General features: G+C 41.1%; 2 protein-coding genes across 6 annotated transcripts in view; one reads left to right on the forward strand and one right to left on the reverse strand.

Moving 5' to 3' along the window:
- The window catches only part of zdhhc8b (zinc finger DHHC-type palmitoyltransferase 8b), an 81,612-nt gene extending 77,528 nt beyond the window's left edge, over positions 1–4,084 (reverse strand). For both annotated transcript variants that reach the window (XM_037776603.1, XM_037776602.1), the window contains exon 1: positions 3,664–4,084. In XM_037776603.1, the coding sequence (XP_037632531.1) occupies positions 3,664–3,767 (104 nt within the window). In that variant the 5' untranslated portion in view covers positions 3,768–4,084. The remainder of the gene's footprint in view (positions 1–3,663) is intronic.
- A 5,443-nt stretch (positions 4,085–9,527) lies between these two features.
- Positions 9,528–14,472, forward strand: pgam5 (PGAM family member 5, serine/threonine protein phosphatase, mitochondrial). 4 transcript variants are annotated; one of them, XM_037778550.1, is made up of 6 exons: positions 9,528–10,096; positions 10,609–10,784; positions 10,886–11,011; positions 12,207–12,295; positions 13,369–13,502; positions 13,873–14,472. In XM_037778550.1, exons 1-6 carry the CDS (start codon positions 9,861–9,863, stop codon positions 14,021–14,023), a joined length of 912 nt encoding a protein of 303 aa, XP_037634478.1. In that variant the 5' UTR covers positions 9,528–9,860; the 3' UTR covers positions 14,024–14,472. The 4 variants fall into 4 exon arrangements, with proteins under 4 accessions (XP_037634478.1, XP_037634479.1, XP_037634476.1 ...); XM_037778551.1 differs by having other exon boundaries at positions 13,372–13,502; XM_037778548.1 differs by having other exon boundaries at positions 9,529–10,096; positions 12,201–12,295.
- Positions 14,473–14,529: the final 57 nt, after the last annotated feature.

Consider the following 14,529-nt stretch of genomic DNA (forward strand, 5'->3'; position numbering starts at 1 on the left):
GCAACCACGTAAAGTCTTAATCCTCACCCTTGAACCATCTGCTGGGAGGATGAACCTTAATGTGTAGATTGACGTGAACTCAGCAAAAGAACAACTATTTTTTTTTTCAAACTGGGCTGCAAAAATTCTGCTATTTGCGAACAACGTGACTGAAATGCAAATCTCTTATTAAATCATAACACATTCATTCAACACAAAGACTTGTAAATCAGGCCATTTGTTTATGCAAAGCCCTAGACACTAGACACTACGAGGAGCGCTGGGATTTTTAAAGATACAATCCAACCTACCGACGCAACCCCACAAACACCATATGTTTCCTTCAGTCTCGGTCGCTGACCTGACACTGAGAGTGCAAAACTACTCGGAGGGGCAGCTCAAGCATTTTCTGTGTTTACCTGCATTTTCTAGTTCATACAAGTGAAGAACAGATTCTGTATCACACTTTTGCATTTGATACAGATCTGTGTCAAAAAGCAATAAATGATTTAATGGTACAAAAACACGCAACCTTAGATCAACAACAGCTATTAAAGGAACAGTGTGTAACATTCAGTGAGATCTATTGGCAGAAATGGAATATTAATAAGTTTGTTTTCTTTAGTGTATTAACACCTGAAAATAAGAACTGTTGTGTTTTCGATTCCTTAGAATAAGATGCTTATATCTAGATAGGGAGTGGGTCCTTGCCGGCCACCATGTTTCTACAGCAGCCCAGGATGGACAAACCAAACACTCTAGACAGCGCCATTTGCGTTTTTGCATCGGCCACCGTAGACACGCTTGGTGCACCGGAGAATTTTCAGTTGGTTGCAATCTGCAACCCATCCCTAGACGCCGTCAAATCCTACACACTGCACCTTTAAGGCTTCAGTAGGCAGAAAGTTTTTGGCATCATTGGGCAAAAATAGAGTAACAGAATATTGATTCATATTTGATTAGCGCTGCCTAGTTTGGCCGCTTGGCCGGAGTTTGTGAGTGATTGACAGCCGGCAGACTCCAGCTTGGCTACGATTGGTTGTTTTCCTCCGGTCTGTGAAATCTTGCAGATCCCATTAGGAGCACCGGAGGACACAGATGAACATGATTTTTTCCAGCTTACCTGTCTCATGCACTACTGTCAAGATATAGTGACCGTTTCATAAAAATAACTTTTTTAATCATATTTGCTTCTATTCTACCTACTGCAGCTTTAAGTAAAAATATGTGTTAGAAATGACAGCAATTGCCTATTATGCTAATACAGTGACACATCATCTACACACCCAACATGTACAGTTTTTAAAACACTGTAAACCCCCCCACCCCACCTCGGAGCAGTTTTATACTTTGGCAGACGACAACATGGCTCTCTGTGTAGGCTAAAGGTTGGATGATCTAACCCAATAGTCCTCAGTCCAGGTCAGAGGTTTCCAACATGATCCCCCCTCAGGGGTTCCTCACGAATGTGAGATTGAGCTGATCACTTCACTGATAATCCATTCACCTGGGGGTTAGCAGTAGAGGAGAATGTATGTGGGAATGATGATTCAGACCAGACACATCACTCTCTCTGCTGTTATCTCCCCTCCAACAGCGACAGCTCTATATTAAATCCATAGCACTGACTTCCTCTTTCATCAGATGGAGTCTGGGACGGTGATGCTGGCTGTGTAACATCGTAATCATCCTGATTGCAGCTGGTGTGGATGAACCACTGTCACCTGCTTGTCTGAACATAGAAATTCACTTTAAGTGAATTAATATCTGCTTTTGAGAGAGTAAGGACCTGATGGCCTTGGTCAGAGGCTGCCCATAATCCTTCTTGCCTCCAAAAGGAAAACTTAAATTACTGTATAGGCCTACACATTAGGGCTGGGCGATATGGACAAAATCAAATATTACAATATTTTTGACCAAATAGCTCGATTTTGCGACAATATTGCAGAAAATTACATCAATTTACTACAATGCAGCCTTTAAAACCAGGAAAAGACAACACTTGGGCCTATGCCACATTATGATTAGGGATGCACCAATACAGATATCGGCTATCGGCCGATACTGACTCAAATAGCTGGTTAATTTTATATCTATGTATTTATTTGTTACATTTTGTTTTACAAAGTTAATAAAACAATGTTTAAGTCAAGCCTCATGTTGCCTTAAGGCTCTGACACACCAAGCCAACGGTCGGCCGTCGGGACAATTTGGGGCCATCGGTGAGCGTCTGTCGGCTTAGTTTTTGCAGAGTGTCCCTCACTGTCGGCTCTAGTCTGCCTGTGTCGGAGGAGCTCATCGGTGAGAGAAATCACTCTGATTGGCTGTTCAGCGTAAACGAATCAGTGCACGAGAAGAGAAACGGAAGTGAGGAAAGCAAGCCAACGAGTAAAGTCAAGAGGAAAAACAATGAAGGCTCTTCTCATTTTTCATCTTCGTCTCACCTGATCATTCCAATACACGGATATTTTCACAACGACATGGACATCTGGAAGAAGTGGGAAAATGGTCGGCAAATGGCGCTTTATTTCGTGTACGTATCATAACAACGGCTTGTATATCAGCAGTCCTCGATCTTCCGGTTTCCCTTTTTGAATGACGAATATAGACTACCGCCACCTGCTGGTGTGGAGAGTTATTTCCTCTCACGCAGGTGCAGAACGTAGTGCTAACTGGCCATCGGCTGTAGTCTTTGCGGTGTGTTCAAATGCAACTTGTGGGCCAAAACAAAGGCGACGCGAGGCGATGTGGGGCGATGTGAGGCGACGCAACAGCGGCCTTTGTCGCTGCTAGTTCTCTGATGTCGGGTTGGTGTGTCCCCAGCTTTACACATAATAGAATGATCCCAGTCACTTCCACACAGCAGGCACAGAGCTTAATAATTAAACTGGTATTGATGGGTACTCTGTATCGGCTGATATCCAAAGCCCAGGTATCGCTATCGGGACTGGAAAAGTCAGATGGGTGCATCCCTAACTAAGAAATTACGATATCTTAAATCTAAGACGATATCTAGTCTTATATCACGATATCGATATAATATTGATAAACTGCCTAGACCTACTACACATGGTGGTAGATGCAATGAAACCTAGCTCAGGACTCCTGCAGGACTCCACTTTGGGAACCCCATCAGGCTTATTAATGATCATAATGCCTCTTGATGGGTTGTGTGACACCACTGGATCTATCCCATCTGAGTGAGCACGAATCAAACCCAACAGTCCTGCTGTTCCAATAAAACCATCTTAATAGTATCAACAACTGCCTGCAGCATTTCTTCAATGGAAAGTGAGTAACTGCGGCCTAAACTGGAGGATAATAGCGTTGTTAAACTTGCATGGCTTATTGGAAGTTTGCCTGGCAGGTTTTGGCTGAATGGCTGAATGGCTGAACGGTCTGTCTGAGGCTGCACACATGAAGGCTAAAAAAGCTGCTTTTTTTGCAGACCCATTCCAGACTCCCAGATGGGGCAGATATACACTCCTATAAAACCACCTCCTCTAACCTAAGTGACTGAATCCACCCATACAAACTTCGAGCTGCAAATCCACTCCTGTCTGTGATCTGGAGGCACACACACACACACACACACACACACACACACACACACACACACACACACACACACACACAGTGGAGCATGCAACGAATGAGAAGACATAAGAAGCGATGCAAACTTACGTGAAAACGAAAAATAAAGTGGTCGATCCCACCAGGAGAGTGGCAGCAGTGGACACTGGGATGTATTTGGTGGGTTTAAATCTCTTTCCAGCGCTGGTGGGCATTCTGTAATTTCCACATTCCTCAATTATTTATTCCGATTGGAGTCGCATGTAGAAAAGAAAACGGTCCAGGGTGCAGTATGCAGGCCTTTCTGTGGCTAGTAAAGGTAGGTCTTCTGTGCAATCGCTGGAGCCGCATAGATCCTCAGATAGAGAGGCAGGAACACACAGAGAGAGCAGCTCACTCACTGGAGATGATCCCTCCCAGTCCAGATCCAGATCCAGCCCACTGCTGAGCTCACTGAACCGCCTGGAAAGGTGGAGCCTCTGTCTGTGTAAACCCTGCGAGTGTCTTCAGAGGGAGAATGATCGGAGCAATGGTGATTAGCATTTCATCGGAAAGCATTAGTCACTCTGCGCCATTTATTTATTTATTACCCAGGAGATTTTGCGAATATAATTCAATTTATCTGTATATTACAATAATCTAACAGCAAAATGTCTCAAAGTTGAAGAATAGCAATTTTAGAAGCTCCTCTGCAGGTTTAGCTCCTGCTCCAGATACGATGTGTTCTCTATTGGCAACACAAAACTTCATTTACAATCGTGCAGTTGAATGTAGTTTCTCTGACCTACAGACAAACACACACGGACAAACCAGACCTAGTAGCTTTTACAGAGAGTCCACTTCCACTCTTGAATCCGGTGTGGTTATTGTATACCAATAGGCAACCATTTAAGTGAAACTAAAGTTGCTAAAATGACGCCAGCCACTGTCCTCCATCACCAACATAGAGGACGGATGGAAGAAGCAGAAGCAGGGCAACGTTTGCAAAGCTTTTTGTAATAATTGACATTTTACTGTCATGTTGTTTTGACTTGTGAGGCTAAATCAACGTCTCAGTAGCTCATTAATGTGACCCCAGTGAAATGTTGCATGGTGAATGGAGTTTGTAACAGAGAGCAGACGGTAAGCAGGGCTACTGCCATGGAGGACTACTACTCTGAACTACTACTGAGGATTCAGGGATCAGATCGCCCTCTAGTGGTTCATGTTGGACTCACTGGCTGGGCTAGGGGCGGGGTGAGGAGCGGAAGTCGTCATCGTTTCGGAAGGAGGCAGATGGAAGTTGTTTTTTTGTTGTTTTGTTTTTTTATTGAAGATAGTTAATTTACAAACATTAAGGCATTGTAATCTAAACTTAATACGTGTAACATACAAGGCACAATTAGATAGGAAAGATATCTTAAATTATAAAATAAATAATATAATAAAAATAAAAGAGGGTAGAAAATAATTGAAGGAACAAAAAAGAAATGCATAAATAAATAATAATAATACTGCACTCTTCCATAGTAGCTCTAGGGGTCATCATCATATACAGTATGTTCAGTTCTTCATAAGCTCTGAGGAGAGACTTTGCATGTTGTCCTTTCATTAAATGATTGTCCACAAGGTCCTTTTTGAAAACGGAAAATAGGGGTTTAATTTTCCTCCATTTGGATGCATGGATGAAAAGATTTGCCAGAAGTATCAGATTGTTCAATATCAAGTCACTCTTAATGTCCTTCATGTTAATACCAAACACAATATGTTCTCTTGTGAGAGGAGCAAGTAGTAGGATTCTGGTTGACAGCCAGTCCTGCAAATCTTCCCAGAATGCTGCAGAATATATACAGTGGAGAAACAGATGATCAGTAGTTTCAATCTCAGTCTCACAAAAGTTGCAGTTGTTGTGATCAACATCGACATTAAATCTCAGTCTTAGCAATTAGGTAAATGGAAGTGATAAATGGGAGCGAGTCCCTTCATCTAGATGTTTTTGGTATTCCTTATTTGAGGATATACAGCAGGAGAAATTTGTGATAAATACTGTATCAATAACAAACTTAAGGAAGTGTCTTTCAAGATATTATATAGAATGTACCTGGTAAAAATTGTGTTAAAAAGATTCAAGCTGGATATTGATTACAAATGTGATTTCTGTGGACTTGAAAAAGTGAGTATTTCCTATCTATTCTTTCACTGTATACATACAAGAATGTTCTGGATGGATGTAGCCAACTTTCTACAAAAGAAACTGAAGATGAATGTTGAAATAAATATGTTTGATGTAATGATATATTTTAGTCACGATAAGATTGGAAATAACATACAATTATTTATTATTTTGGGAAAATGTCTTATTCATAAGACAAAATGGTCAGGAATCAAGTCAACTTTCCTGCACTTTATTAATGAATTCAAACAGTATAGCACCATCACATCCAATATTAAAAACAAGAAAGCCATTAAGACTTATAAATTATTAAATTATTATAATATGATGTATATAACATAAACACAAACTCTGGCATTATGAAATGTATATGTAATTATTTTTGTTTTGTCTTCTTTTTGTCTTGTTATTTTTTCACCTGTCTATGTATCTGTACCTCTGTTAATGAGTATGAGTTCAATAAAGAAAGCATTATTCTTTTTTTTTTTTTAAATAGATGGGAGCAGAAATCTTTTTGTTTTTAATGAACATGAGACAATAGCAAAATAAAAATTGAACTTCCTAAAGAAAAACTGACAGTTCGTGCCATTTTTTGTGCCATTTTTGCCAAGAAATACTGTAAATTACTGTCCCCTAAACAAGCACTCCCAGGATTCTGTGGTTAAAAAAAAACACATTTTGCGGTTTTATTAGATATGATAAGTTAAACAAAATGAATAAACAAGACAAGTATGAAAGTCAACACAGATTGGGAGACAGTTTCCCAGCACTGCCGCCCACGATTTAAGTTAAATAAATTACATTTGGAATTCGGTTTAAGAAAGTGGTATGATTCTTTTCATATTGCAGCCGATATGATATGTCCTTATACGCCTGCATGGTGTATGTTTAAACCAGTTTGGAATTTACTGTCATTACAAATGATTAGAGGTTCCTCATAGGGATTAGCACAAATCTACTTTAAACCGTAGTATATGAAAGGTCACTGTAATAATAATCAATAAAAAAAAATACATTCAATTAAAATAAGATTAAACTAGTGCTCCAAACTAACTGCCACTTGGTTCGTTTTATTGGGCAATTTTATGTTAACATGTTATTTAAACAGTGCGCTATTTCCTTGTGCATCATATGGTCGTGTCATATCTTTTTTTACATTTGGACATCTTTCCAATGAGAACATAAGAACCATTCATAGGGTTAGTGGGTAATAGACAAATAGGCCTACTGTAGTCTATTTAACAATAGTGTTGCTGCTAATAGGCCCCACTTTATTCTTTACATGCTAATTTGTACATTATGTGTGCTTAAACTAATATTTACAATACAAAGTAGCAACACAGGAGGCCCCCAAATCCAAATCCTACTAAGGGCCCCCAAAAATCTGGGGACGGCCGTGCAAGTAAGACAACAAATGAACACTAACATAGTACATAAACAGATGGCACGAATGGTAAATGACAGACTAATGTATTATCTAGAGAAACAGAATATAATTGCAAATTCAGGAGAACAGGAGTGATGGGAGGACACTGTAGGAGTTAACTACCTTCAGCAGGTGGCAGTAATGTTACACTGAGGATGTCAGCTGCCTTTAAACCTCAAAGGAGAAGAAGAAGAAGACCACCAAAATATCTATCTCCAAAAGGATTTCAGACCAGGTGTCAGTATATACAGCAGAATTAGTGGCAATCATTATTGCATTACAGTGGGCTGAAGAGGTCAGATCTGACAGAGTGATAATGTGCACCGATTCAAAAGCTGTTTTGGAAAGCAGTCAACAAAAGCTGTAAGGGAAAATCTACTCATTGAACTGTACTGTAGCTTGCTAAGACTGCATAGAGGGGGTATAGATGTACTATTCTGTTGGGTTCCAGCACACGAGTGGGTGAAAGGGAATGAGTTTGCCGATAAACTAGCAAAAAGTTCATTGCAAAAGGAAATAACAGTACCAGCTTTACTTGGGAAAGGAGAAAGAAAAGCGGTGATTAAGAGGAAAGGAGTGGAGATATGGCAGAAAAGATGGGAGGAGGACCAGAAAGGAAGGAGATATTTCAGAATACAAAAGTCGGTCATAACAAAGAAATATAAAGAAAGGAACAGAAGGGAGGAAATCATCATAACAAGACTCAGACTGGATCACACAGGTCTTAATGGCACTTTGGCTTTAATGGGGAAAAGGAACAGTGACAAGTGTGGGAATTGTTTTGTTAAAGAAAATGTGCAGCATATCCTAATTCATTATAAAAAAGTATGAGGCTGAAAGACAAAGATTACAGGACCAAGTCAGAGAGGAGGAACGGGATTTAGTCCATGAGCCAAACCCCCAAAATATAGCCGTCGTGCCACTTTGGAGGGACCAGGTCTCATAGTGATTTTTTTAATGGTCTATGTCCCAAGTGTTGGAAAGAGTTACTGGATCGGGCAGATACAAACTGCACAAAGTTATGTTTATTCTCATAAGAAATGTTGTTAATGTTGTCATTCATATAATATATCATTTTAAAGCTCTTTTGTGCTCTTTATGTTGGAACTATCCATGGGCACATCAGATCAATATGAAGTTAGTTATAAGGGCATTTGGTGTGGCATTCAGAATTTGCCCAATTGCAGCATTAGAGGTCAAAGGTCAAATTCTCTTGAACTCAGTGTCATGACAATGTGACCGATGGATCGATTATAGTTTAAGCTTTACAACGATATATGACTTCATGATATTGTGTGTTGGTTACCCTCTTTTATACTGGATCTATGTGTAAAATGGCAAAAAAAAAGATGGAAAAAATTGAATGATGGAGGGATGAAAAAAGGAGTGATAGCACATAGAAAGCTACCATTGCTGCAATGCTATCGTGCATTTCCCAACACTAGGGACGTAGACCTTTAAAAAAATCACTATGAGACCTGGTCCCTCCAAAGTTGCACGACCAACCCCCTGGCTCATGGACTAGTTGGTATTTGATGGGGATGCTGGGAACAGAAGGTGAGGGGGGTTGAAGGCACCAGGAAGGCACTATTATTATTATTATTATTAATGTTCTTAAGAGACACAGGATTGGTGGGTAGAATTTAAGAGGAGCAGTAATGTGTAAAATGCAGATGCAATTAGGAGCACCAGAGGACACATGATTTTTTCAGATTACCTGTCTCATGCACTACTGTCAGGATATAGTGACCAATTCATAAAAATATATTTTTTAAACATATTTGCTCCTATTCTACCTACTGCAGCTTTAAGTAAAAATATGTGTTAGAAATGACAGAAATACAGTAACACATCATCTACACACCCAACATGTACAGTCTTTAAAACACTGTAAACCCCCCCCCCCAGCAGTTTTATACTTTGGCAGATGACAACATGGATCTGAGTAGGCTAAAGGTTGGATGATTTATCTCAATAGTCCTCAGTCCAGGTCAGAGGTTTCAACATGATCCCTCCTCAGGGGTTCCTCACGAATGTGAGATTGAGCTGATCATTTCACTGATAATCCATTCACCTGGGGGTAGAGGAGAATGTATGTGGGAATGATGATTCAGACCAGACACATCACTCTCCCTGCTGTTATCTCCTCTCCAACAGCGACAGCTCTATATTAAATACAACGTAATCATCCTGATTGCAGCTGGTGTGGATGAACCACTGTCAAACTGCTTGTCAGAACATAGAAATTCACTTCAAGTGAATTAATATCTGCTTTTGAGAGAGTAAGGACCTGATGGCCTTGGTCAGAGGTTGCCCATAATCCTTCTTGGCTCCAAAGGAAAACAACTTGACTGTATGTGTAGAATGACATGATGTTACTGTTGTACAGTAGGTGGCGGTATGCGCCTGAAAGTTGGTTTCGATTCACCAGAAGAAGAAGAAGAAGAAGAAGAACCGTAATGTTTGTAGGAAACTGCTGCTCAGATTAGCTTTCTGTCTCTGTCTCTTGACTGGATGTTTAGTTCCCAGCTAAGAGCCTCCGCCCGGGAACCTTTCATATTGAGGCACAAAAGGCGTGTTTTGGTTCCTTTGCTGGAGTTTGTTATTAAACGCCATTAAAGCAACCGAAAGCCAAACACACTGGAGAGGAGAGAGACAGCTTCACATCGTGGTAACGGTAAACCGGTTAAGCTCGGCTAACGTTAATTAGCTAGCAGCAGTAGTCGCAGGATGTCGTACAGGAAAACTTTGAAACTCGTGTTTGGTCTCGCCGGAGGCTCGGCCGTCCTGGTGTTCGCTGCTGCCGCCGCGGACTCCCGCGGATACCTCGGTGAGCAGCGCGGAGAGGCGGCGGCCGGTCGGTGGTCGAGGTTCACCACGGTTCTTCAAGCTGCGCAGCCGGCGTGGACACCGGCCAGCCACACACCAGCACCCACTGGACACGCCTGGGACTTCAACTGGGACAAGTAGGTGTCTCTAGACGCGCTGTCTCTTTCCTGTTTCATTATTTAGTAGCGTTTTGTTCCCTCCATTGTGCACCTCTGTGTAGCGTGAACGCCACGCCAAGCCTCTGTCACAATACATCACTTTAACAACAGCCTGTCCACCACGGGGAGATTCAGGTTGATTTTGTAGAAGTACATATTGGACAACATTTTAATATCTTGATAAACTGTACTGGTGTTTGGGATGCATACTGAATATAAGGGTGGCCCATAAGGACTTATGAGATGTCTTGATCCTTATTCTTTGAGCTCCAATGTTGCCCACAAGCCAGTCAGCTACAAGTAGCAGATTTTTAAACTGAGTTTGGTTTAGGGTGTCCTCAAAACAATATGTTTGGAAGTTCTCAAAGTATTCTATTGATCACCACCTTACATCACAGTTGTGTTAACCCAGTTTTCCATCTCTTATGTTAACCATGTCAGTCAAATCCCCCTCTAATCTCTTGATGACCTGGTCTGACCTCTCTGTTTAGGAGAGACCCAGCTGCTCTGACTAATGGGAAGAAGACTCCAGCTCCAGCTACTGAAGACCCCAGCTCCGAGCAGGACAACGGCAAACCAAAAGCTACACGCAACATCCTCCTCATCAGACACTCCCAGTACAACCTGAGTGGGATCAGCGACAAGGAGAGGATCCTCACTCCATTAGGTCCTTGTTTGCTCCCCCCTTCTTGTCCTACCCACATTTTCCCTGACCGTTTCTAACAGACCAGACATTTGTTCTAACGGCCGTTGTGTCTCCACTTCCAGGTCGTGAGCAGGCTGAGTTCACGGGCCAGCGGTTGGCAGCTTTGGGGCTCAAGTATGATGTTCTGGTCCACTCCAGCATGGCCAGGGCCACAGAGACGGCAAATATCATCAGCAAACACCTCTCAGGTAGTGGATAGATGCCACACTGTCTTTTAGAACTGCACCTCAAACACCAGTTAGTTTCCCCAAGTCTGGAATCAATTTGATAAATTTAGGGGGGGGGGGGAGTCAAGTTAATTTCTATTGCTCTAAGCACTATTTCAGTTTATAAGATTTCATAGGATTCATTTCATATGAACAATAAAAGTAAAAGAAAACCATCCAAAATTAAGGTTTAAGGTACAGGTGTAATGATGCTTTTCAACTCTAGTGTATATAACAGTAGATGTTAGCTGTAAACCCACAGTCATCATACATATTGTTATATTTGTGGTTCTTAAAAGCAATCAATAGTTAAAGTAGTTTTTGCCTTCTCACAGTAATGCATTTTTCCTCGGGATGCACTGATCCTTTGGGTATCGGCCGATACCGAGTACCGATCCGGTATCAGTGTTTAATTAATAAGCTGTATGCCTCACTGTGTGGAAGTGACTGGGATCATTGTTTTCCTAACTTTGTAAAACAAAATGTAACAAATAAATACATAGATTTAAATCTACTGAATTATATATTATTAACATAATAAATCGTGCACCAGCAACTTGGTAAAATGTTTCAAAATTAACAGGAATTTCAATTTAATTGTAAACGTTTTTAATGCAGAAACAAATTGGTCAAAACTATGGAATTTAAATTACGGTGTTCTCTGGCTTCCTCCCACAGTCCAAAGACATGCAGGTTAGGTTAATTGTTGACTCTAAATTGCCCGTAGGTGTGAATGTGAGCGTGAATGGTTGTCTGTCTCTATGTGTCAGCCCTGTGATAGTCTGGCGACCTTCGCCCAATGTCAGCTGAGAGAGTTTATTAGACAAATTATGTGATAATAACAAAGTACAAAGTACTTATGTACCCATGTCATTTTGGCCGCATGTATGCCACTTCAAATATGTGTGTGGTTAACATATCAAGATCTAATTACAATATTATCCTAATGCTGAAAATGTTCATACTTAAATACATGTTAAAGTTGTTGGTTAATACATAATGCTGTTGCGATACATTGGCAATTCATATCCTGTTTATTAATTGTTGTATCCGGTTACATTTTCCTGTAAAGCAACCCAGATTCCGTACAGCACAAATTAACGCAGGTTCAGAAATGCTGAATGTCACAAAAGTATATTAACATTTTTCCTCTGCCCCGAATGTGATACGGGTCCAGGAGTGGATCTGGTGAGCTGTGATTTGCTGAGAGAGGGCGCACCTATCGAGCCGGTTCCACCCGTTACTCACTGGAAGCCCGACGCTGTGGTGAGAGAAGCTACACACACACTCTACCTCTAGAGCGGGCTGTAGGCCTGATTTATTGTTTAGGTAGCTTTCTGCTGCCCACATGTCTGTGCAGGTGTCCTGTCAAGTGCTTGTTTAGGCTTACAGCTGCCAAAATAAGAAGCCAATACATCAGTGCACTGCCACAGGAATGGGTCATAGGAAGAGTACATTTCCAAAATGCCAACGTTTGAAGGAGTCTGGCAGCTGAGGATCAGTCTTTCTATTATAAATCATTTAAATGGACATAATGCATTGTTTCTTCACACCACTGAAAAATATTCAACATCTAAAGTGTGTAACTTTTCAGAAGAAACTGTCCTGGTTACTCTTGGTAATCCATGAGCCCAGCTACCTTCAGTAAAATGTGATTACAAAGAAAACTGTTGACAGGCAGGGATTATCCATTAGTGTTGTCACGATACTGGAATTTCTAACTTTCACACAATACCTTGAAAAAATATGGATATCCAATGCCATTTTTCAATACCACGGGGGTAATTGACACAACATTTAGGGCATGTTATTTAAGAGAATTTAAAGATAAATAGCTGTGTGTGTGTCAACTCGCTGACGGAGAGAATAGAGAGAAGAAAGCACAGCTGGTATCCGCGTATCGATGCTGTGGAAAATGAGTATAGAAACCGTGTCAAATATTCAGTATCGATACTTCGATATTTTTGACACGTCTATTACCAATACTAACCAGGACACTGTTTCTAGAAAGACACATTGCTGTTGAGTTTTTATCTTGGGGAAATTTCCATCTAAAAGAAGAGCTTAGAAAATGGTAGCACCATGACAGAAAGACTATACTTCAATCCTATAAACAACCCATGTAAACCGTTTTCTCCCCTCAGTGATTCAATGCCGATTTAGCCTTTTAGCAGAAGTAGCATTTTCCATATAGTTGGCCTCATTTTGGAACAAAACTCTTCATACATTCCCCACAATGCACAGCAGCATCACGTTAACGTGTCTGTACTGACGGAGGGGTTCGAACAGAACCCCTTCATGTGACAAAGATGGCTCTCAACCTCTCTACCATCCTCCAGCAGTACCACGAAGACGGAGCTCGCATTGAGGCAGCCTTCCGCCGCTACATCCACCGGGCCGACGCCAAGCAGAAGGAGGACAGCTTCGAGATCATCGTGTGTCATGCCAATGTCATCCGTTATTTTGTCTGCAGGTTTGTGCCGCCGGCCGACTCTGTGGTCGCGGCTCAGCTGACGCCAGAGTGTGGTCTCCTTGCTTTGCTAACCATTGTGTTTAAACTATGCTGTTTTTCATAAGATTTTTTTGATTAAGTATGTGCTTCACTTGTGTCATCGTGCTCTTAAAAAGAAAATTCCTGTTTAATGTAAATCTTCTAGCAGCTACAGACAGCCTTGTGCATTTCTTGGTGCATCTGGTTGAAAATTTAGTACATCTAGATAGTTATGACAAGGGTTTGATATCCTCCAAATGACTACTTACAGGAGAAAATCGCACACAAATCAAATTATTTGTTAAATAAGTGCTGTGTAAATATTGCTCATATATTTCTTTTGTCCTCTCAGGGCTCTTCAGTTTCCTCCAGAGGGCTGGTTACGTATGGGCTTGAACAACGGCAGCATCACGTGGCTCACCATCCGACCCAGCGGCAGGGTGGCCCTCAGAACTCTGGGAGACTCAGGATTCATGCCCCCGGACAAACTAACGCGGACCTGACAGCCCCGACGCATGGCAAGTTTCTGGGACTCCGATGCCCAGTGAGTCGGTTGCAGGGTCAAAGCTCAGTTTTCTCCTTAAGTGTCTTGAAAATTACTTTTGATGTTATTATTTTGTAACTGAACTACCATCTTGTAATGAGAGACTCTGTGGTCGCGGTCTGTGCCATAGAACGCCAGCAGAAGTGATCAACGGCTGCTCCTGAATGTAACTGAGGATTTTTACACAAAGTGACTGATTTTTAAACCAAAAAAAAAAAAGTTGTATTTGTATAGCTGTTGTAAATGCAGATCTTTCCCTTGGCGTTACAAACGTGTGAGGATCATTGTGTTGTATGGTGCAGCTGTAGTAAATAAAAGCCTCAGTTTTTGTCATATTTCTTTCCTGAAATGCAAAATCATTGGCCAATACCGATGTTTAAAATAAAAATTTGGCAGATAACGATGTTATGTTGTTTATTTTGTTATTTATTCCCCCCTTGGTGTCAGGGAAACAAAGATATCTTC

The sequence above is a fragment of the Sebastes umbrosus genome, chromosome 8 (genome assembly GCF_015220745.1).
Source record: "Sebastes umbrosus isolate fSebUmb1 chromosome 8, fSebUmb1.pri, whole genome shotgun sequence".
Taxonomy (NCBI): Eukaryota; Metazoa; Chordata; class Actinopteri; order Perciformes; family Sebastidae; genus Sebastes; species Sebastes umbrosus.